Source organism: Sorex fumeus, unplaced genomic scaffold, assembly GCF_029834395.1.
Source record: "Sorex fumeus unplaced genomic scaffold, SorFum_2.1 ptg000039l, whole genome shotgun sequence".
NCBI lineage: Eukaryota > Metazoa > Chordata > Mammalia > Eulipotyphla > Soricidae > Sorex > Sorex fumeus.
Window position 1 is genome coordinate 2,264,423 of NW_026606096.1, and position 23,958 is coordinate 2,288,380.

The window sequence follows — 23,958 nt, forward strand, 5'->3', positions numbered from 1 at the left end:
TTAGTGATTTCCCACAAAATTCCCCCTTTCCCTCACAGAGAAAGGAAAATCCTCCTATTTTTGCGCTGAACCAACTACCTACTTCAAAAAGTTGGTTCAAAAGGATCTATGCTAAAGAAATTCACATTATCTTATCTGAAGAGCAACTCACCATCTCTTTTGAACAACAGATAAAAAGAAGGCCAAAAAAACAGAAAACTGGGATGAGGAATAAGTTTCAACACTTACTCATTACCCAGGAACCTGGGGTAGGACTGTCCCCGCCCACTGTGGTACTCAGGGAACTTGAATCAAGTTTGGGGATCAGATTACATGGGAATAAGTTTGCTCTTTGGGGGGAAGAAAATAAAGGGGAAAATTAGCATATGATTTGTATTTTGTCCAAATTCTAGCCTTAAGGAGATTTCAGAGCCTATGGGGCCAAAGTTTTCTTAGTTGTCCTTGTCTGAATAAAGGAAAACCAGTTAAAGGGCAGTGTCTTTCTTTACTCTGACTCAGTGTTTTCCAAAGGGTGGGGGGAGGGGTGGTGATACGATTTCCTGGGGTGCAGCATAATCCAGGGAGCTGGTAGTCGCTTCTGGTTCAAATTGTGAGGGGCTATTTGTTCACTTAAAGATAGTTGGTTTCCAGGGGTTTACTGGGTGCGTTTTTTCCCCCCCCTCCTGTAAAGGGGTTGTAGGACAAGTAAGTTTGGAAACCTCTGATGTAACTAGTGTTCTCTAAACCCTCTCTGGTCCCCCAGGAGTCCTTGTAGAAGAAAAAAGGAGCTTCCGGTGTTTTCATTTGCTAACAATTTTGGTGCTATGTCTTAACTGCACACAAAGAGTGAGAGGGAAAAGGACCCATTTTTTACCTTTTCCAAACCTGCCATAAACACAATACCACCCTCTTAAGACTTTTTATCTTAAAAGAATCAGCTATAAAGTGATCTTATACAGGAAAATGTCTTAAATGGAAATGATCCTTCAATTACAAAGATAGGAACCCGAGAAGTGTCTATACATTCAGAAAAACTTGATTGGGTTGTAGTTCTAGAGGACAGAGGAGAACAAACGCGAACACTAATGAACAATTCATACCAGTAGAAAGAAGAGAGAGAGAGTGGGCCCCTAACCCCCAAACTGCAGAATCGAGTCTCATTCTGCTAAATTTGATATATTGGAGCAATTTCAAAAGTTAGGCTCTTCGGCCTAGACAGAACAAGGTTTAGAATGGAAACAGAGACCTCTGGTGGCTCCTGCGTGTATTGCCACAATAACTTAGAAAAAGATTGGTCTAAACCAGGAGAGGCTACACATGCCAGAGTCGAAAAAAATCCGTGTGTGTGTGTGTGTGTGTGCGTGTGTGCGTGTGTGCATGTGTGTAAAGAATGGACTATCTATGATTCTCTATAATAGTACCCAAAAAATGGTGCCACTGAGCGCTGGATGTCAGCAGCTGACTATCTGGTTAGGCAGTCACTTGTTTCCGAGGGGATCAAGACTTGAGCCCATGTCCTGGTGACGAGCCCTGCCAGATTTCACAGTGACTTGAGAATGAAGAGCTACCTCTGGCTAACCTAAGGAGAGTATGCACGGAAGCGGGTGGGATTACAATGATGGGGGAGGAAGCAGACGACAGTGGGAAGGGCAAGGCAGGGCATTAACAAGGGTTTCATTCTCAAGGTTCTGGGTGACGGGAGGCTAATTCCTGCCAGGACAACGGAGAATCTAACTTTCAACTGAAGCCCCGACCTAGTTAAATAGAAAGAATTTAATAACAGTCAGCCCCCTGGCCTGGAACAATACAATCCGCCATCCCTCAGACAGTACAAGACTTGTCAGTAGACGGCGGGGAGGCCGATGAGCTGACTCCGGGGCTAGTGGCATTTGTCTTGGGGAAGACGGTGGGCTTGGGCCGTGTGGCTGGTGGCTTCACTGGCGCAGCCATCTTCACGGACTTCACTGGCCGGAAGGCGCAGGCGATGTCCCCAGCAGTGCTGGCACTCCGCTGGAAGGGCTCGGGGTCCTTGAGAAGCTGGGTGTGCAGGGGGCTGGAAGGCTCTGAGGTGGGAGCCACCACGGGGGACGTTTTGAGGGGCTCCAACGTGTCCAGAACCACATCAGGGGTGTGCTTCACGCTGCTCTGCCGCTCCAGCTCGCGCAGCTCGTTCAGGGCCGAGTTCATGGTCGCCTCGATGTCCTGCAAACAGAGAAAGGGAGGAGGTGAGGCTAACCCCGGGAGACACCTCCAGATGCTCAGGAAGAAACCCGCCGTGAGAGGTCCGGATTATTTATTTAATTTGGCCCCCATCCTCGAACAGATGAATGTTCAGAATGGTGGGGAGGTGAAACAGATTTTCGTTCTTAAGGAAATTTTTTGGTTGTTGTCCTAGAAAATAGTAACTCAAACTCTTTTCAAGTTGATTTTGCAAATATTCACGGACAAGTTTGTGGACAAGTGACACATAATCTAGTGAAGGGAAAAGTGGAAGATCTAAGTGTGGCCAGGCTGGAGCGATAGCACAGCGGGTAGGGCGTTCGCCTTACAAGCGGCCAACATGGCCGACCCGAGTTCGATTCCTCCGCCCCTCTCGGAGAGCCCGGCAAGCTACCGAGAGTATTCGATATGCCAGACACAGTAACAACAAAGTCTCCAATGGAGACGTTACTGGGCCCGCTCGAGCAAATCGACGATCAACGGGAGGGCCTTTACCTTTACCTTAAGTGTGGCCAGGAGTTTTGTTAAGTACATGAGATGATCCAATTTTCTTTACTGTTTGTTTGGTTTTTGGGCCACACCCAGCTGTGTTTATGGGGTGCCAGGCATCGAACCTGGGTCGGCTGTGTGCAAGGCAAATGCCCTGCCTGCTGTACTGACTTTCCAGGCCCAATTTATGTTTGATATCATACACAATAAACTTAAAAAAAAAGACCCCCCCAAACAGTAGGCATTAATTCTGATTGCTGTTATCTTAGACTTCAAGGCCAAAGGTTGAGGGGTCATTCCTTCCTCTTCAAGGACCGAAAACAGGTTCAAAGCCCTGGCCTGAAGACTCATCAGGACCCCCCATATTGCATCCCATGCCACAGAAGTGCCTAACCCCAAGAAGCCGGTTCCTTCCGCCCATCACCATGAAGAGACCAAAGAATGACCCGCAGGGGGAGCTAGAGCCCACATGGGTGAGTTGCCATCTGTGCCGGAGGAAGTGACAGCTCTAGCTTCAGGACTCAAGGCAGAACCAAGGAAACAGTAATTTTATGCAGCCAGCTGCTTCCCAGCTCCCTCCCGCCCTCATCCCACACTTATGTCTGACACCCCCTAATTACCACCCCAAGCTCCTCCCTCAGGATTAGGCTCACATTGAAAGATTGTAGGTTCTAAGCAAAGGCCCCTGGTTAGAACTGAGTCCTACAAGATGATCCCTGCTTCCCAGTGTCAAGGATTCAACTTCATTCATCCCTAGGATCCCAAATCTTTTCAAATGCTGAGGAAGAACCACTCCTCCTCCTCCTCTTCCTCCTCCTCCTCCTCCTCCTCCTCATCTTACCCTGCAGCCAGAGCGTGTGCTCACTGCTTCTTTCTCTGTCATTTCCATGAACACCTGGCCAAGGAGGGAGCTGGGACCCACGTGGTACAAGGCAGACTGCAGCCAAGAGTGTAAGGACAGGCATGGAAGAAGCCCAGCCAAGCAAGACATCTAGGGCCACAGCTTACCGCTGAGCTTGCCAGCTACCCTCCCGCTATGCAGAGCAGCACAGGGAAGCCAGGAGAGAGCATGCCCAGCCTCTACTGCCCCTGAGAGCTGTGGGGGAGTGGGGGAGAATCTCAATGAGGTTGAGACGAAAGCGGGTTCCCTTCGTTCCTACCTGGTCTAATGAAAATTATAGAGTTGGGAGAGACATCTGAGAGAACTGCTTGGAGTAGTGGCCCCGGTAGCTGGAGTTTTAGAGGTGGGGTTGGATCGCTAATAGTTCATGAAAAACAGAGATGCGTCAGTGTGGTCAAACACAGAAGGAAAAAAAAAACATGTTCTAAGCAGGGAGCTTGTCACCACTGTACTGGGGGACGGGCTGGAGCTCCTGCTATTGGAACCTTTAAAATCAGAAGCAGACTGACTGATGGATCACCTACCTACCAATAGGGACCCGAGGGGTGCTTCGGGCAATGTCCACGACTAGCCTTAAAATGGGGGCAGTTTCACTCAAGGCTATTGGGGCCTCAAGATCCAGAAACTGGCTGAAAGGACTTTTTCAAAGTCAATCTGGCTTTGAAAGTTACAACCACTTTGCAAAACAGCCCACATGAGAGCAGGAAAACCCACTTTTGTTTTTGTTTGGGGGCCATACTGGCGGTGCTCAGGGCTTACTTCTGATTCTGTGCTCAGGAATCACTCCTGGTGGGGCTCAGGAGACCATGTGTGGTGCCAGGGATTGAGCCCAGGTAGGCCATGTGAAAGGGAAGCACCTTCCTGGTGTTCCTATCTCTCTGGCTAAGGAAGCCCTAAATCTCTCATTCTAGCTTGGAATTCTTGGGGAGGAAAGGGTAAACGAATTTCCTGGAGAGTCTGAACAGGCCCGACAGTCCCTAAACTTGTCTGTGCCGTACCAGGCACTGTCCTGTTTCCAGCTATAGACTCATGCCAGCTGTCTGTCCAGGCCCGCGGTTACCTGTGCGATGACCTCTGGGTCCACGGGCCGATGGTTATTGAAGCTTTTTGACCTTCCTGCTGTCACTGTCTTCCGGATCTGGGGGCTGTCGAGTCGATTCTTCAGGGATGAGTGGCGGCTGATGGAGTTGAGGCCGCCATGCCCACTGATGGAACACTTATCAGGCCCTTCCTTAGGGAGACTCTGGCTCATGATGGGCTGGGAAGATGGACGGCAGCTAGGCCCCGGGGAGGCAGAGTCAGACAGGGAGCTGCTCAGCCCATGGCTGTCGCTCCGAAATGTTTTCCGGATGCTCCCTGATTCTGGTCGCTTCCTTTGCCTTCAATCGCAAACAGAAAGGGCAGAGTGACCAGGGAGCCCTGGGCGATGAGGAAGCTTGGACAAGTGAGAGAGGGGCAGATTCTGGTACCCAGGGACTTCTGGAAGGAGAGGAACACAGAGCATGTCCTCTCCTCAGTTTCCCTTTTGTCTGTTTCCCTGCCACCCCCGACCTGGGCAAAGGAGAAACGCATACTTACTTGGTGGCCGTGGGCTTTGAGTTCTTAAGATGCAAGCTGCTGTCAGGAAAAATGTTGATTAAGCGAAAGTTTCTAACAGGAGACAGATTTACGGAAAGGCCCACTCCATTACCTGCTTTTGAACAGAAACCTATGGCCGGGGTAAGAGAAGAATTCTCACCATCACCAAGAAGTAGGGTACTGCTGGGAAGAGAAGTTGGCTTTCCTGAATTTTAGCATGTTTCTCAGTCCAGTTACAAGACTGTAATTTTGGACTCTGGCAAGAGGCTACTGTTGCTCGTTCTGCAGACATGGAACAGAATAGTTTTCAAAGGACTGTGATGCTGCAGAGCCGTGCGTTTCCTTAGGGTGGAAACATCTATATAATCCTAGGTCACCAGTGCTGGGTGGAGCCCTGGCTCCAAGGGAGTCTGTTTCAGACCTCTGAGGTGCTCCTTATGAAAGGGCTGGGCAGAGTCCTACTTATCTGGGGATTTCCTGTTGCTGAGCAGTTTCATTTTCTCTGAGATTTAGATTCTCAAAGACCTAATAAAAGAAGCAATGAAAATTCTGGTGTGGAACGGAAGTGGGAAAGCTCTTGACCACTGAGGACAACTGGGGCTGAGGTGGGAGGTGAGGATGTGAGAAAAGAAAGCAGACCTCTGAGGAGAAGGAATCGGAGTGTGTGGCTGTGTTCTAAGCCGTTCCTGGTCCTGCTCACTGGTGGGTCTTCCTCATCTCTATATCCTAGACCTGGCCTGGGACCTGTCCCATAGCAGACACTCCATGAAGCTCCCCTGCCTCTTGTTAACTCTGGGTGCCAGCCATTCTCCAGTGTACGAAGGACGTTCTCAGAGTCTTAAGAGAGCCCGGCTAAAATGACTCTTTGTTTCCAATGGCAGGGAGAGTGGATCCGTCCTTCTTCAGCTCCTTCATAGTTACCGTTTAGTTACCTGATTATGTGGCATTTGCCTCGTCAGACTGTGAGCTCAGAGGAAAGGGACTCTGAATAACTGGCATCAGCGCTTAGCACAACTGCAGGTACTCAGTGAAGCTATGGAAATAAGCTGAAATGCCATCCCTTACTTAATAACTCCTTGCTGATTGCCTTTTTTTCCACTGGAGGAAGGCTGACACACAGGCTAAACCCGCTGAGGCGGCAGATTCGTGAAGTAGCTGGTGTGTGTCAGGTGCTCGGTAGGGTTTGGGGATCCAAGGAGAGGAAGACGCCTGGCGCCGAGAAACTCATGTGCTGGGAGACCTAAGTATAGTGTGAGTCTTGAGACTGACTACAATGACTTATGGAATACAATATAAGGGCATCTACCTCAATGCTCTGAGGAACTTAGGCTGTCAGAAAGATTTCCCTAAAGAGGAGGGTTGGCCAGGTGAGGAGACAGCAGATGTGGAAGTCTGGGGTGAGAGAGCCCAGGGGGACTTAGGAAAGTCAGGGAGCTTGGGAACGTGGGGAGGGATGGAAAGGGGCAGAAGCTGACACCAGATGGTGGTACCATTCCTAGGGGTAAGACATGTGGGTGGGTGGGCTACAGCTCACCCACTGACTGCTAATGTTGGGGTAGACCATCTCCTTCAAGAACCCAATCCTGACACCATCAAACATGGAGTTCAAGGAAAGGTCAAGTTCACCTTCATTCTCTACCAGATGTTCCTCGCTTGACCACTTCAGCTGCTATTCTCTTCACTTCTTCGTACAAATATGTACCTAACTAATTACTGCACAAGACATGTACCGAACTAATTACAGCACTCTCCCTCCATCAACTCTGCCTTGGTTTCTGGGTTAATTATAGTCTACGACCTTATAATTATAGGGATATAATTAACATAAACTAGTAAATAAGGAAAAAAAATGTGTTTAGTCCACAGTGACTTTTTGACAGCTTGCCCTCCCAGCAGGGTTAGAGGGAAATAAATGGAATTCTCAGTCTTTTTTTTTTTTTCCCCAAACTGGTCTGACTGAAATTATAGCTATATTAAGCGAGCTGAATAACTCCTTTACAAACCAGAGGGTGAAAGAGATGGAAAGAGTCACGTGCCCAGCCACCCGCCCTCCTATCGTCTGGTTGGAAGAAAGCCAAGAGATCCGGGCGACCTGGTGCAGTTTGAAAACAACAAGCATCTTTTATTCTCCTTCCAGTTTCAGTGTCCAGAGGCTACAGTTAACAGGTTTTCAATGTGCAAATCATTTCATTCCTCCAAAGCCAGAGGGGAATAAAAACTGTACATCATCTCCAATCCACAGTCATCAGGAGCGCCCTGGGGCTTGTCATCCCGCTGGCACGGGGCCAGGTCTCAGGGTCTGGCGGAAAGAGGTCTGCAGGCTTTGGGACTTGGTGTCTGGCCCCTTGAGATGAGATTAGTTCTCCAATAACCTGCATGTCTCTAGGGGAGGCAGCAGCACACAGCGGTGGAATCCCTCCGGATCGGGTGGAGGTGGAGTGAAAACCCCAGGAGGTTGCTAACAGCCACAGTGAAAGCTGAGGGGGGCAGAGTTAAGAGCCTGCTGGACAGGAGAGGGGATCTGCAAAGGGGCTAACAGGGAAGAGAAGTACACAGGGCTAAAGCAGAAGGAGGAAAATGGAAAGTTATTTCTAGAGCTATGAAAAGGCGGAAGAAAAGGGAAGTTGGGTTAGGCAACGAAGGACGGGCTCAGCTTTCCTGGGTGTGGAGTGGTGGCCTTCCCTCCGAGGGTGTGAATGCAAGAGCAGGGGAGAAACAAACACGCCATCTCCAGCTTGACCCGCCAGGGGAACGGGAGTCCGGCAGAAGATACACAAGACTGGATCTTTGGACAGATGGGGGGGGGGGGGGGGTCGCACGGAAGACATCAAAGACCATAATTTGCGAAAGAAGTAGAAAAGAAAGAAAGGCACCCTTGAGAAACAGTCACAAAAACCAAGTTGCATAAAGAGGCCAAAGCTTTGGCCAGAGTTTTAGCAGCAGGCCAAACAGGGAGGTCTGAGCCGACAGACACTGTGGAACAGAGTGGAGCGCCCCGCGCAGGGGGATGGCAGGGAGCTGAGGTGGGACCTGCCTCGGCCCTGCCCCTGGCAGCAGCGATGAGCACATCCATGCAAACGTGAGGGAGGCCCGCGGGAGGCCTCGAGCAACACAGGAACGGAGGGGGTTAGGCCAGAGGGTGAGGCTGGGGCCTGCGAGTCAGGGAGCAGAAAATGAAAGCAGAGCTTACTTGTTGATGTTTGCAAGATAAATATCAGCTACATGACCCCCACTGGGACAGCTGGCCCCCGCTCTGGCTGTCACCTTTTCTTCAGGTGGCTCAGAAATGACCTCAATTTCAGACTTGGGACTGGACCTCTCCACGACACCATCCTCGCTGGGGGAGAAGGAGCAGGCAGGAACGGAGGGGGAGACAATACAAAAAGCAGCGTTAAAGTGGCAAGATGCGGCCCCCCCATCTCCCGCCCGCAGACAGACACACAGACAGACACACACTCACAGTCAACACACTGACGTGACCTTATGACACTCTGCGTCAGCCATACCTGGACGGGCTAGCCGGTCAGGGAGGGACTTTGGAGGCTGGTTTAAGTAAGAATAAATACTCCTGTTATTTCTGCGGGATCGTCTGCTCCTCAGGTAAGCTGGGCTAGGGGGCACCTGGATTTGAGGCACCTGTCTCTTCCCCTACACTTGGGGTGGGGTACTTCCTGGGGCAAGCGGCCACCTATCTGCTGAGGTCCTGAGCCTGCCCGATAAAAACAGGTCTGAGGAGGCTGTGGAGAGGCTGCACTGAAGCAGGACCCCCCATCCTGCCGCTGTAGCGCATGGAGCCCTGCCTACAGCATTCAATGGGTCCCAGGCTCTCCCACTGCGCTCCGGACCCCCTAGCTACTGATGACAAAGAAAACCCTTTCTCCCCTACCGTTCATCTCTCAATCCTGTAGTATAGTAATAACACTAAACTTGGGAGGGTCCTGTCCCCGTACCACCAGGTTTGTGATGTTATTGACAGAGGGAGGATTTCCCCAACAGGACAAGCCAGGGAGAAGTGGGTGGGATGGTACAGGCTCATTTAGGAAACTAACCTTTAAAAAATAATATTAAGGGAAGGTCTAAAAACACTGACTAGAGTGCATCGGAGGGAAGGGAGCCATGGGCAGCCTGGGAGCCTGACTGGGATGGGTGAGGTAGGGGCAGCCTTCCCACTCAAGAAATGTCCATTCCATGGAGCCTCTCTAGGATGAGATCACGTTCCCTCAGTTTCCCCACCTCCTTTCCTTTCTCTCCTCCCATATTTCCTCCAGTCAGCATCATCTGGGTTCAATCAACTGGATTAGTTCCATGAGATTGCTTAAGCTAATAGATTTCTCCTAGGAAAGGAATTCATCCTTTTTTACTTGCAAGTGGAAAAGTGCCATCAGAGGGCATAAAAGAATGGGGTGAATGAATGACAGCACAGCGGGTAAGAAATTTGCCATGCATGCAGCCAACCCAGGTTCGATCTCTGGCACCCCAGAGCCCACCAGGAATGATTCCTGAGAGCAGAGTCAGGAGTAATTCCTGAGCACTGCTGGGTGTGGCTGCCAAAACAAAAACAACTTCTCCAGCCATCCCCCCATCCCCCAAAACTGGAGGGGGGTCCAGAGAGATAATACAGCAGGGAGGGCACTTGTCTTGTATGCAGACGACCAGGGTTCCATCCCCAGCACCCCATAGTCTCCCAAGCCCACCAGAGTAACCCCTGAGTGCAGGGCCAGGAGTAAGAAGTACTGCACTGGGGATTACTTAAAAAAACAAATCAACAACAAAAAAAAATAATATAGGAGAAAAATATATATGTATACACACATATATATGTATGTGTATATGCATGTGTACATATATATGCATGTATATCAGGAGGGAAATGTAAGTGGTTAAATAATAAGCCATCCTTATCATTCATCAGTTTTAAGTCTGAATGAGTCTGGCTGAAAAGTTACTAGAATGCCTGGGGTGGAGGAATGATTTGCAGGGAGCAGCAGTGGAGCATTCAAGCCTAATCTCTGAGTCTAGGGACCTCCAAGGTATGTGATGGCAGGACTGTTTAGCGCCCAGCTGGGGTTGTTGTTCCCTCATTCCCCAGTGATCCCAGAAGTAAGGTCTCTCTGCAACAGTGGGGCCGGGGACCCATCAAGGAGCAGGACGCCGACGTACGTGTCTTGGACCACGATGTACTGATGGGGGATGAGTCCGTCAATGCCGTTGTGCCGACCTTCCCACCAGTCATCCGAAGCCCGCTGGTAAAGCAGCAGGGACGCTCCCTTCTTGAAGGACAGCTCTCGCACTGTTCGACCCACGTAGTCAAACTTGGCAATGGCCTCGATGGGCTCACACTCTAAGAGGGGCAGAAAAGGAAATGTGAGGTGTGGAAACGAATGTAACCTGCCCACACGGCAGAGTCTGGCAAACTCCCCGTGGCGTACTCAATATGCCGAATACCAGTAACAATGATGGGTCTCATTCTCCTAACCCTGAAAGAGCCTTGAATGTGGCACTTTTTAGAATCTCAGGGCTAGGACGAAGGAGACTTTACTGGTGCCTGCTCGAGGCAATCGATGAGCAACAGGATGATCGTGATCGTGATTGTGGTGTGGGGACCCACGGGCTTGTGCAGCTGGATGGAAAAGACCAAGCAGCTGCACCAACGAGGACAGGGAGCGTGCAAATAAGCCGCGGCTGAGGAAAGCAGGGGACCCCCCCCCCCGCCCCCCCCAGGGATGGCCAGCACCTGGAAGTCTGTGCTGGCTTTTACTCACACTGTCCCTCTCCCGGGAATCTTTGCTCTTTGCTTTTGGGGAGACAGGCTCCCGAGCTGAGGGGGCCAAGCAGCTACTCTGAGTAAAACCTGGCCAACTGGTTATGATGGTTCAGTGCTGGGAGGACAACCAGGGCTACCCTGGCAGTTGGGGGTCTCCAGAACCACATGTGGTAGTGGTGGGGGCATCTACATGCCAGGTTTTAAATTCATGTCCCAGTGCATGCAAAAGATGCATCCCTGACTGCCTCTGTCTCTCTCTTATCTGCCCGACAAAACACATTGAAGGAGAATTTAAAACATCACCAGCTTCCCACAGACACTTCTTCTGTGTTTCTTTGGTGCTATCTGGCACTCTATTGAACTTCCTATACTGTACTTGCAAAGAATTATGTCTATTTAGGTTAGAAAATAATGCTATTAACTGTATCCCAGTCATATTTTGTACTGTAAATAATTGATGTTATCATGTCCCTGAGCAGACATCAGTCTCAATAAAGAGAAAATAACTTGCCCAATCAATTGGCCAGGGAGAAAATTATGGAAATGTGTTTTGTGAACAATATATAGAAACTGTGCGGAAAAGTGATTTGGAAAATTGAAAGGGGTTATGAAAGCTATATATTCTGGGGCTGGAGAGATAATACAGTGGCTAAGGTGCTTGCCATGCATGTGGCTGACCCTGGTTGGATCCCCTGAGCCCTGCCAGGAGTGGTTCCTGAACACAAAGCCAGGAGTCAGCTCTGAGAACAGTCAGGTGTGGTCCCCAAACAAAACAAAAGCACTATAGTTTCACTCTCCTCTGTAGAATGGGGAGGATGGAGCCTTTTTGGAGAAGTTGTTATGAAGAGTTGGTTCACAACAAGTGCTTGGGGCAGCACCTGGGCTCTGTAGTAAGTGCCGTGGCATAGATGCCATGATTAATGCGATTATCATTATGCTTTTGAGGCTGCAGGCAGAGGCCAGAGAGCAAGTAGGAAACTCCCAGGACCCTGGATCCTGAGGTTAAGGTCACATACCCTGAGTAGTTGAGAGAAAGGTCACTTAAGTGTAAGATGATGTGGGAACAGCTTTGGGGGGGGTGGGGGAGGAGCAGGGCTGGAGTCTGCTACGGATGCAGAAAAGGCTTGCCTAGATGTCCCAGCCTCAGTTCTGTAGAGTCTGACTATGCTGCTCACCCTTGCTGCCCCCCGTTTCCTCACTTTAAAATAGAGGCTATAATGATTTCACAAGGACTTATGAGATAAAGCATCTTGCAGTGCTGGGCACAAAGTAGGTCACAGGCAAATAAGAATTTCCCTGGTTCACTGGCAAATTATCATATGAATCCATCTGATATCAGGATCCAAGTAAACAGGCCTAATTTTTCCCTCTTTATGAGTCGGCTTAGAATTACAGAATTCACAGCAAGGCAGGAAGCAGAAAGGCTTTGCAAACTGTGCCATTTCTCGTGCCAAAATATTCTGAGGCCCTGTGTCAGCTGCTGAGACTTCTGGAGTCCAAGTGATTCATAAATGGAGGCGGGGATCTATAGGAAGGAAGAGAATCTGCTGGCTAGAGACGTTAATAAATCATAGGCAGAGCTGGTGGGTGCCAGCTGCACATTCCACGGCTTGATGCATGTGCGTGCGCCAGGCTGCGTGGCCCTCGCCTGTCTGTCCCTTGAGAAGGGTCAGCGTTTCCAGTAGGCATCGTGCAAACACATGGTCTGAAGTCTGGTTCTCACTCTCTCCACCTTGCTTCGGCGGCCTTCCTGGCCCCGAGCTTCCCTAGACGCCCCAGGCATCGCATTTACTCTCTAGTTACCTGGGCTGGCCTGTGACAGGGACCCCACATCACACCGCAGACAGACAGAATGAGGAGCTAAAACATGTGCGGGGTAAGATTTTGGGCATGAGGGTGGAGGGCATGAAAGGGACAGAGCTTCGAGTGTAATATGAAGACCAGTCTGTATGAGAGGAGGGCTGCGTCTCTGAGGAGGGGAGGGATGAAACAATGTGCCCCCTCCTGTCTGCAGCAGACTGCTGGGAAGGAAGGTTCATGAGGAGCGCAGGAGACCAGGTCCCTTCCGACCAAGATACCTGCCCCATGGCCCTCTTCCCCCCCCCCCGAAGAGCAGCATGCAGGGCCTTGTACCGTCATCACTCATGTGGTGCTCGGTGGTCACATCCTGGGTGGAGTCTTCCGTGGAGATGGTCTCTCCGTGAGGGCTGTCACTGCAACAGAAGCATGAGGGATGGGGATCAGTGCTTGTCACAAGACTCTTCTCTTTTGTACAGAGAAGCTCTGCACAAAATCCAGCTTACGCACGTGGCAGTTGCATAACTTTGAGCAAGTTACTTCCTCTCTCGAAGGGATTAGCTGCTGAATCTATAAGTGGAGAATAGTGGTTGTGTTCTACATAGAATTGTGTGAGGATTAAAAAAAATAATAATTCTGTAAAGAATCTGGAAAGAAGGGGCTGGAGTGACAGACCAGCGGGTAGGGCATTTGCCTTGCATGCGGCTGACCCGGGTTTGATTCCCAGCATCCCTTACAGTCCCCTGAGCACTGCCAGGAATAATTCCTGAGTGCAGAGCCAGGAATAACCCCTGTGCATTGCCTGGTGTGACCCAAAAAAGCCAAAAAAAAAAAAAGACTCTGGAAAGGAACATAATTGCATAAAGAACCTGGAAAGAGAGTGGGACTTCCTTTCCTTCTCACTTTGCTGGATGTTTCTAGGCTGCCCTGGACTAGTATCAGCCTGGGTACTGGTGAGAAGGCGAGGGGTGCATTAAGAGAAGTGGTGGTGGGAGTCAGGAAACAAGAACAGCAGCAGAAGAGCTGGCTGTGGACTGAGCTTGCAAGAAGGCAGGATGGAAACCAAGTCAAGTTCTTGAACAAATACTCAGAGTCTAAACTCTTCTAGGGTAGAAGACTGTCAATGGCCAAGGAAGTTCTAGGAAAGTTGATTCTTTTCCCAGTCTCTTGGCTCTTGGACCTCACAGTCCATGGGAAAGACTTGGGAGTTCTTACTTCCTGAAAAGTGGAAACTTATTTGTTGCAAAATCTTCTCTGACAGTCCCAGAAACAAGTGAGTCCCTCCTGGGAGCACTCACACCCCTCCACAGCCTGGATCCCAGTTTCATTTTTGAGCCCAGCACCTTCTCCCAGCACTGGATGAGTCTGTCACCGCTAGAAGGTTACTCAAGGACTGGGTTTCGGTTCTGAACTCATCCCGCTTAAGCAAATCAATTCCTAGGAAACCCTTCAGATTCTAATAACTATTCTGGGAAATTAACAGGAATTCCTCTTTGTCAAAAACAAGTAAGCAAACAAACAAACAAACAAACAAAAAACCATGGGCATACTTTTTCACTGTTTTCGAGGCCTAAAAATCTTCTAATGAGTTTGGTAACATTATGGAAATCCTTTAACGTGAATCACTCTTCCTGGGTTTTGAGTTAATTTATGTGACTGTCCAAAGAAAGAAGGCAATTCTCACACTTCGGAGTGCCTTGGGTATCTCTCAAGACAATAAATCCACAGGCCGACACTGAGAAGCGCAGCCTGCCACAGGGCGGGCAAGCCTAGGAAGCTGGTCCCAGTGTGAGGGTGGGTCAGGGAAGGTCAGCAGGTGGGAAGGGATTAATTGGCCTCCTCTCTCCACAGCTGCAGAGAGGCCTGGAACTCCTCTCTCTCTGATGTTCTGGTCTCATTGTCATTCTCCAGGGCTCTGGGGCTCTACTTCCCCTCTTGCCACCCTTCCTATTCCTCCAAGGGTCTTAAATCACTTTGCTGGAACTTCCCTCTCTTCTTAACGAAGGAAAAGGAGAGGCTGGAACCTTCCAGAAGGCGGAATCCAGGAGCTGGATGGTCCCTTTTATTTCTAAGTCACTTCCTCTTGATCTTCAAGGGCCTCTGGCTTCCTAACAGATCTGTGGTAGTGATGCTGACTGACCATCTGGAATTAACCGAGGTTGCTAATAAATGTTGATGCACAGCAGGGCAGGGAGGGGGAGTGGAGTATGTGTCGTGGGCTGGGCTGGGCGGCAGAGCAGTGGGGGACCTGGGGCAAGTCCAGAGCCTGCAGAGGACTGACACTCGAGAAGGGAGAGTGGACGATAGAAGGAAGCAGGGACTAGGAATACCACTCTTTGCTTTTCCGCAGAGGTAGGAGGGGGAAGCTAACTTTTAAAGTTACAGGTACAGGACAGTTCCTCACCAGCCAGTCGCTTGAGCCCATATAACCCTGATCCCCACCAGCCATCTGGCTAGGACGGAAAAACCTTCTTTCTAAGCTGGCAAGCTCCAGCGTTTCCTGCCTGGCTTCAGAGAGTGGGAGTGAGGAGAGGTGAGGAATGATCCAGGGAAGCCACTGATGTCATGGTGCCTTCTTCACTCTGGGCCAGGAGGCCTGCAGGGATAAGGGAGAGGTGTGGGCCAATCGGCCTCTAATTAAGTAAATAACCTCCCTCTGCCCCCTCAGTTGGTAGCAGTGGGGCTGGTGGAATTGGTTCCAGATGTCAAAAATCAGACAAAATCCGATTTGAATTGGCTTATGTTTTCAGCCCAGGCTGAAACATTATTTAGAGGGAGAGGAGAGGGGAGGAAGTTGAGGAGGCAAGGAATACCAGGAAGTGAAAGGGAGGGGCCGCTGTCTTGTGGTCAGTGGGAAATGCCACTGTGTGTGTAGTGGATGGTCTTGTTTTAATGGACACAGAGCAGATTTGGAATCCCCCTCACGGGGGTGGCCTGAGCTGGGAGACCATCTCAAACTGGATAAAGTGATTGGTGATTTGTCTCATGGAATACTTGAGCGGTGATATGGCCCGGAAGTCCTTTCTAAAATCTCTGCTACCAGGGAAGGTCACATAAAAAACCTCACCCTCTAAAATTTAATCTCATCCGAGGAAGCGGAGCTGTGTCCAACGTACTGAAAACAAAACTATGCCCTCACGCCTCCTTCTCATCATCATTTCTGAAATCGCCCTGAATTATCACCTGAGAAACTCAGTCTTGGGAAATTGTTCTCCACTACCTAAACTCTTCCCAGGAAAAGAGAAGTCCACTGGGGCCAGGACCCTTTCTTAGGCACTGAACAGGAGCCCAAATCTGCTGACGGAAGAACAGCGGCACAATCAGTGACCGATGGAACTTCCCTTCCTGGAGCTTATGAATCCCGCTGTTGCTGTGTCTTTCTTCTTCAGTGCCCCTTGCCATTCAGAACTCATTAAAAGGGAAGTGATGTGAGATGGCACTTAACTGGAAATCAGGTCAGGGTGGGGCACTGGCCTCACCATCCCTAGCTCCTGGCGCTTGCAGCATCTGGAGAACTTGAGCTTCCCTTTGGTCCTGGCCTGGCCAGCCGGCTCCCATGTCAGTGGGCGCTGGTGATGCCCGCCCTCCCCTTGTCCCTTACCAGTAATCCTCCGTGCTTCCTCCTCTGCTGTAGACCGGGCCCTCCAGCTCCCTGGGGTTTGGGAAGATGTTCTCATGTTGGATGATGATGGTTTTGATCAGCTCATTCACATGGGCCTGGCAGGACACCTGGTCATGGCCCTCGGGCACTGACATCAGCGAGGGCCCGAAGCAGATGGCAAGATTGTAGGGGTCCATCATGTTCTCTTCACTGAACTGTGATAAGCTGGGGGAAGAAAGGAGAGGGTGGAAGCTGGAGAACTTTCCATTTCTCACTTGAATGCCCAGGAAACAAAATCCTGGGAGGCACTGCCAAGATTAAGAACATGCGTCCCGCAGATTACCACCTGCCTCTCTGGGATCCAGGCTCATCTGAGAGGACCCAGAAGTGAGAGAAGGCAATGAAGACCCAGAAGGTCATTCAGAAGCCAGGGGAAGGGAAGGTGGAGGTACCTCTGCTCTCTCTTTCTCCAGCTCTCTGTTCAAATCACCAGCCCCCCACTTTCCCCACAAATCCACTCTAACTCTCCGAGACGATAGACCTCAGTTCATAGACCAGCTGAGCAGATGGAAACCCTCAGGCAGCCCTGGGAATGATAGTCAGAAGACATCGGCACCGTGCATTGTGTAACTTTTTGACTGATAAAGTGATAGGGATATTCCATTTGAACTCTGGACTTATTTTTTAAAAATAGCTAACTAGTTTTTGTGTTCTATTAGGTGGAGTTAATTTCTTTTGGGAACACCTAATACAGCTGTTTTTCATTTTCATGATACTCCCCTCTATTATTACATTCAGGATTTATTTAGAAAAGGTCGGCATGCGGCACAGGCATCCTCTGGCTGAGTCTGACTTCATGATTCGGTATTTATTTACTCTGGGAACTCCCCTTTCCAGTCCGCAGCAGGCCAGCCACCCTCTCAGCCTCGGCTGAGGACACAGTGGACACAAAATGCTTGAGTGAGTTTTTGCTCATGATGTGTCTCCATTGCGCACGCGCGCGCACACACACACACACACACACACACACACACACACACACACAGAGCTCATAGAGCTGTGTGCTATGCAAAGTGATTCTGCTTCTCTCATGGAATTGGAAGCAATTCTCAGAGCCCGATTCAGATCCTGAGAAGAATCCAAAGCCTTAGATTCATCATCCTTTGAGTAGCTATTCTTTTTTTCTTTTCTTCTTCTTTTTTTCTTCTAAATTTCCTTCTGGTTTTTGGGCCACACTGGCAATGCTCAGGGGTTACTCATGGCTCTGTGCTCAGAGATCACTCCTGATAGGGCTTGGGGGACCATATGGACCATATGGGGTGCTGGAACTTGAACTCTGGTAGACTGCATGCAAGACAAATGCCCTACCTGCTCTGGCCCCTGAGTAGCCATTCTATAGAACTGCAAAGTTTCTAATGCTTTCCACACCCAGGCTCAAATTACCAGGCTGGTCTCTCTAATTTAATGGTTCTCTCAACAGAAGCTTCTAATATGTTCCCTGTCATACTAGGGAGTCACTGGCCTCTGGGACCTAGTTAAATGCGAGGAGACCAGTGATGGGTAAGGTTACAATTCTAAGGGGCCAAATTGCTTCCTCATAGGTCTTAATCACTGTCACTGTCCTCCCGTTGTTCATTGATTAGCTTGAGGGGGCCCAGTAATGTCTCCATTGTGAGACTTGTTGTTACTGTGCTTGGCATATCTAATACGTCATGGGTAGCTTGCCAGGCCTTGCCATGCGGTTGAGATACTCTCAGTAGCTTGCCAGGCTCTCTGAGAGGGGTGGAAGAATTGAACCCGGTCAGTCTGGTTGGCGATGTGGAAGGCAAATGCCCTACTCGCTGTGCTATCGCTCCAGCCCAGGTCTTAATATTTATGAAAATTTCTGAAAATTTCTATGGTTCCTGAATTAAAAAAAAAAGCAGATATTCAGAAAGGATAGAAGCTTAGACATCTACTTCTTAGTTTTGAAAAACAGGGGCCGAATCTCCCACAGAGGTCACCAGGTTGACCCAGCCACCAGCTCAGTTCAACCATTCCTGACTGAATCTCTAAGTAGTTGCAAACCAGGCAGCTGAAATACATGCAAACACAGGTCCCCGTGGCTGAAACCTCTGGGGCATCATCAGGGGTCGGGTGGGCCGCGTACCTGCCCTGCCCTGCCCAAGCTCCGGCAGCTGCACCCACACCCTATTGCTGCAGTCACCCCAGGGGCTCATCTCCACTGCTTCCCTAATAGTCTCTGCAGAGACGCCAAACTGTGAATAATCACAGGTACCCAGGGCCCAGGCTAGAACTCTGGGAGTTGCTTTCTCGGAAGCCTCCCCCACTCCCCAGACTCCTGAAGCCCCAGCAGCCCTGCCTGCCTCCCACCGATGCTGCCAGGTCAACTCACAGGCCCAGACCATAGATCCTGAAGTCTCTGGACACCTCCTAACTCCTCAAGAATGAAACTCCAATAGGAGCACACCAAATTAGATACAAAAGTAACACAGACGCCAACTAAACCCAACAAACAAAAGCAATAAACACAGAAGGCTCAATGAGCAACAGACTGCTTAACAGATCTTTAAACAAGGACTTAACAATCTCATGATCAGATATAACAATTTCCACATAAAATTGATTTTTTTATGCTTATTGATTTTAATAGCACAGCGGTAAGGAGTTTGCCTTGCATGCAGCCAACATGGCCGACCTGAGTTCAATTCCTCTGCCCCTCTCGGAGAGCCCGGCAAGCTACTGAGAGTATCTCGCCCGCACGGCAGAGCCTGGCAAGCTACCTGTGATATACTCGATATTCCAAACACAGTAACAACAAGTCTAATGATGGAGATGTTACTGGGCCTGCTCGAGCAAATCGATGAACAATGGGAGGACCGTGACCACTGATTTTAATAGTGGAGCTTTGTTATTCAATACATTTCAACTCTAGAACTGTATCAACAGTTGTGGTTTTACGTACATTAAGATAAAATTTAAAAGATGGGGGTAAACAACGAAATCATGCAATTCACTGCAACATGGATGGAACTGGAAGATATCATGTTAAATAAGCCAGAAGAAGGACACAGTATGATCTCATGTATATATGGTATACTCTGAGATACTGCAGAAGGGAATGCAATCTATGAAAGGTATGCCTACATCTCCCTTGGTCCCAGAGTATAAGAAGGAGAACAGAGAAGGAAAGAAACCGAGGGGAAAAGAAGAGATAGATGGGAAGCAAAGAGGAACAGCGGCCAAGGGAATCCAAGTAAAGGAGTGGTAGAAAGGAGCAGGTGATGTAAAGTAGTCCAGATAAATGTCCAAACCGGAGAGTTAACAACACAAGAGATCCACATGTCACCAACCAAACTTAAAAATGTGGCAGGTCTGAGATGGGGTTGTGTGGGAGGGAACTTGGGAACCCTGGTGGAAGGAAGAGGACACTGGCGGTGGGATTAGTGCTGGAACACTGTATGTCTAAGACCCAACTATAAGTAATTTTATAGATCATGGTGATTTAATAGGGCTGGAGTGATAGCATAGTGGGTAGGGTGTTTGCCTTGCACGCGGTCGACCCAGGTTCGATTCCTCCATCCCTCTCAGAGAGCCCGGCAAGCTACCAAGAGTATCTCGCCTGTATGGCAGAGCCTGGCAAGCGCCCTGTGGTGTATTTGATAAGCCAGGAACAGTAACAAGTCTCACAATGGAGACGTTACTGATGCCCGCTCGAGCAAATCAATGAACAACGGGAGGACAGTGCTACAGGTGCTTTAATAATTTTTTTGAAAAGTTTGAAAATGGGGGTGGGATAGTACAGGGATTAAGGCTATTGCTGTGTAGGCAGCTGACCCCGGTTCAATCCGTAGCACCACTGCTGGTCCTCTGAGCACTGTTGGGGTGGACCAAAACCAAAGAGGAGATAGACATGAAATAAAATTACCTTGGGAACCTCACTGATAAGTGAGGCAGAAGGTATCACCAACCAAAACTATAGCTAATTTCAGACTGGTCAGTCTCTGGAATTATGCAAGGACAATGTCAAGGAACCCTCGGTTTTAAGTGTGAGTGGACACTGGAATCAGTAGTTGTGGGGAAGCCTGGATCAAAGGGAAACAACCTCTAGTCCCAGAATCCCACTCAAGTTCTGTGAAAGATTAAAAAAATTCTGCAAGCCTTCTGTGACATGCAGTGATCAACTGGTTTAATAAACAGGACATAATGTGGCATCATGGATGGGTCTCATGAGTCTAGCTCTTCTTCTTCCGGTTAAAATAAAGACCAAGATTCTTCTCTGTCTTCTGATCTACAGTAGGAATACCATGGTTTAGGGGACACAGCAAAGATTGTTAAAGCTATCTGGGGGATACAGGCTTCAGAATTTGACAGCCTGGAGTGGTAGTACAGAGGTTAAGGCACTTGCCTTGCACAAGGCTGACACCAAACAGATTTCTGAAACTGCATACGGTCCCCTGCGCATGGCCAGGAGTGATCCCTGAGCACAGAGCCAGGAACAAACCCTGAGAACAGCTGGGTGTATTCAGCTGTTCAAACTACAAAACAAACAAAAAGAATGTATCAAGGGCTGGAGAGAGAGCAGTCATTTGCCTAGCATGCGCTTGACCTGGGTTGGATTTCCGGATTCATAGGGTTGATCCCCTGAATATCACTAGGAGTAATTCCCATGTACAGAGCCAGAAATAACACTGGGCATCACCAGCTGTGGAAAATCCCCTCCCATCTCCTACTCCCCAAAAGAAGGATGTGACAAAAATTCAGGATTCTCTACCAAGAAAAATTCATATATGTACACATATAAGGCTCAATTTTATAATGACTATGTTAATAATCCTTAAAAACTAGAGAGAACATACCTTGAATTCATATTTTTAATTTTTTTTTTGTTTTTGAGCCCTAACGGACAGTACTCAGGGGTGACTCCCAACTTGGAGCTTGGGGGGCACTCTTGGCGGTGTTCAGGGTTCTGAAATATTCCAGATCTAACTTTGGGTTTCTTCATGCAAAGAGATTTTTAAAAAAACTCTGTGCCATCTCTCTAGCCATGTATTTTTTTTAATTTGATACATTTATCTATTTTGAATTTTTTAGGGGTGCAAACTGCTGGAGTTCAGGCATTGTAGGTTCTGTGCTCGGGGGAAATGTGATGCCAGGGATCAAATCCTGGCCTCCTTCAGGAAAACCATGAATTCCAACACAGTGAACCATATGGATAACACTGGTAACAGCCCCCCCCCCCCCCCATTTTGTTCTTGTTTTTTAGGCCCCTCCCAATAGCACTCAGGGCTTAGTCCTGGCTCTGTGTTTAGGGATCACTCTTGGTGGGGCTTGGTATACATGGTGCTGGGTTCAATCCCCAGGCAAGTACCAGGCAAGTGCCCTACCTTCTGGCTCTAGCTCTCTTAGAAATGTGGTGTGTGTGTGTGTGTGTGCGTGTGTGTGTGCGTGCGCCAATTCTGATTTACAAACATGTCATCTCTTCTAAGTGTTGTAGAATGTTTTCTATAGTTTCCATAATATTTGCGAATTCTTTTATTTGATCTGAACTCATTATCGTTTATGTATTTTAAAAAGGTTCAATGTAGTGGTTAGGATCAGTTTGTGTGTGTGTGTGTGTGTGTGTATGTGCGGAGGGGAGAGAATGAGAAAATTAGAATTGGTGTGGAACCCTTGTTCTGGACTTTGTTTTTTAGTCTCTCTACATCTGGTGGTGCCTGAGGATAGACTTCTTGCCTTTTTAGTGATGTGTTTGTCTATTTGATTACATTTAGAAAGAAAACAAACCAAGAACTTTACAGTCAAATAGAACTAATTTTGAGTTCTACTTTTATTGCTGACTAAAGTTCTACAACTTTACTCTAGTTTCCTAATTTCTTCTCTATAAAATGGGGGAATTATGTTATTTGTTGGTTTACAAAAACCTCTAGGGTTGCAGAAAGCACGGAGTGCGCCATCGTGAGAGACAGCGGCCAGCATTTCAGAGGGAGGGCTGAGGGAGGGGGATGCTTCCCTCCATTTCAATAAAGTTGCTGATGCTGAAAAAAAAATTTTTTTAAAAAAAGAATCCAATTTAATTTTATTTTAGGCACTGTGGTTTACAAGACTCTTATTAGTAGGGTTTCATACATGAAACATTTTGGCACCATGTATTCATTTTTGGGTCTCCCCAGCAGTGGTTGGTGGCCCAGGTGCTACACCAGCCTGACAGTTCGTGCCTGGGCCGAGCCATGCAGTGCTGCCGGAGTGCCATGGTTCTGGGGTTTATCAGGGCCATACTCAGTGGGGTAGTTCTTGTGGGGCCATGTAGTGCCACAAATCAAACTCTGGGTCTCTGCAGGGAAAGTCTGTGTCCCAGCCCTTTGAGTCATCTCTGCAGCCCGGTGGGGTCTTAGTACATCCACTATGGGGCTGTGGTAAAGATGAAATGATGATTCATTTAGCATTGTGCCTGGTACAGAGGTGGAACCCAATGAACGTTTTCTGGAATTAAAGGCTGATTCCTTTTTGTTATGGACCTCAGTTCTAGTCAGGGGCTGCTGGCCTTCAGCACGGAGTGATGAGCAGGCATCTCCTGACATGTATTATCTAACACAGATTCTGGACTCCCAAACCTAAATCTTTTTATTTTTTTATTAGTGAATCACCGTGAGGTACAGTTACAGACTTACCAACTTTTGTGATTGCATTTCAGTCACACAATGATCCAAGTATCCATCCCTCCACAAGTGCCCATTCTCCACCACCAACGTTCCCAGTATTCCCCCCACCCCACCCCCCTTCCTCACCCCGCCTCTGTGGCAGGGCATTCCCTTTTGCTCTCTCTCTCCTTTTGGGTGTTATGGTTTGCAACAGAGTTATTAAGTGGCCATCATGTTTGGTCTATAGTCTACTTTCAACCCGCATCTCCCATGCTGAGCGGGCCCTCCTGGCACCCTTTACTTGGTGATCCCTTTTCTATCTGAGCTGCCTTTTCCCCAGCATGTGAGGACAACTTTTAAGCTGTGGAGTAATCCTCCTGATACTTATTTCTACTATTCTTGGGTGTTAGTCTCCCAGCAAATCTAAATCTTAGACCCTCAAGGGGAACACTAAGCTTTTAACAGATTTTCATTAATTTGTTTATTTTTGATTTGGGAGCCACACAGAGGGGTGCTTGGGGACCATTCTTTGCTCTATGCTCAGAAGTGACACCTGGAAGTGCTTGGGGGATATAAGTGGTGCTAGGGACAGAACTCAAGTCTCAGTCAAAGTGATCACATTTACGGCAAGGGCCCTGTCTTCTGTTCCATCTCTTGAGTCCCTAGACACATTTTAAAATATATAAAATTTCATAAAACCTTTTAACTCTACCAAGGGTTTGATTTGGTAACAACAGACTATGGGCAAGTTATGCCTCGTGGACCCAACTGACCATGAATTTATAAGTGAGCTCAAGACGGCCTCAAGGGATGTATTCCTTTGAAGGTAAGATTAAGTGGATAGGAAGAAGCTTCATTTCCACAAAGAAATATGTGCAAAAATATCATAGCCCTTTGGTTTAATATTTTGTTTTCCCTCTTTTGATCCTAATAGACCCAGATAAATGGACAACACTATGAGAAAAGCCCCAATGCAAGGGTGTCGATT

General features: G+C 48.6%; 1 protein-coding gene across 3 annotated transcripts in view; it reads right to left on the minus strand.

Moving 5' to 3' along the window:
• Positions 1 to 673: 673 nt before the first annotated feature.
• SRGAP2 (SLIT-ROBO Rho GTPase activating protein 2) overlaps positions 674 to 23,958 on the minus strand; it is a 297,179-nt gene continuing 273,894 nt past the window's right edge. For 2 of the 3 annotated variants that reach the window (XM_056118890.1, XM_056118889.1), the window contains exons 18-23: positions 16,330 to 16,554; positions 13,065 to 13,144; positions 10,328 to 10,508; positions 8,358 to 8,504; positions 4,650 to 4,968; positions 674 to 2,181 (exon numbers count right to left, since the gene is read on the minus strand). In XM_056118890.1, the coding sequence (XP_055974865.1) occupies positions 1,801 to 2,181; positions 4,650 to 4,968; positions 8,358 to 8,504; positions 10,328 to 10,508; positions 13,065 to 13,144; positions 16,330 to 16,554 (1,333 nt within the window). In that variant the 3' untranslated portion in view covers positions 674 to 1,800. Of the gene's footprint in view, positions 2,182 to 3,848; positions 3,947 to 4,649; positions 4,969 to 8,357; positions 8,505 to 10,327; positions 10,509 to 13,064; positions 13,145 to 16,329; positions 16,555 to 23,958 lie in introns of all 3 variants that reach the window. The other variant, XM_056118891.1, reaches the window with a different exon arrangement.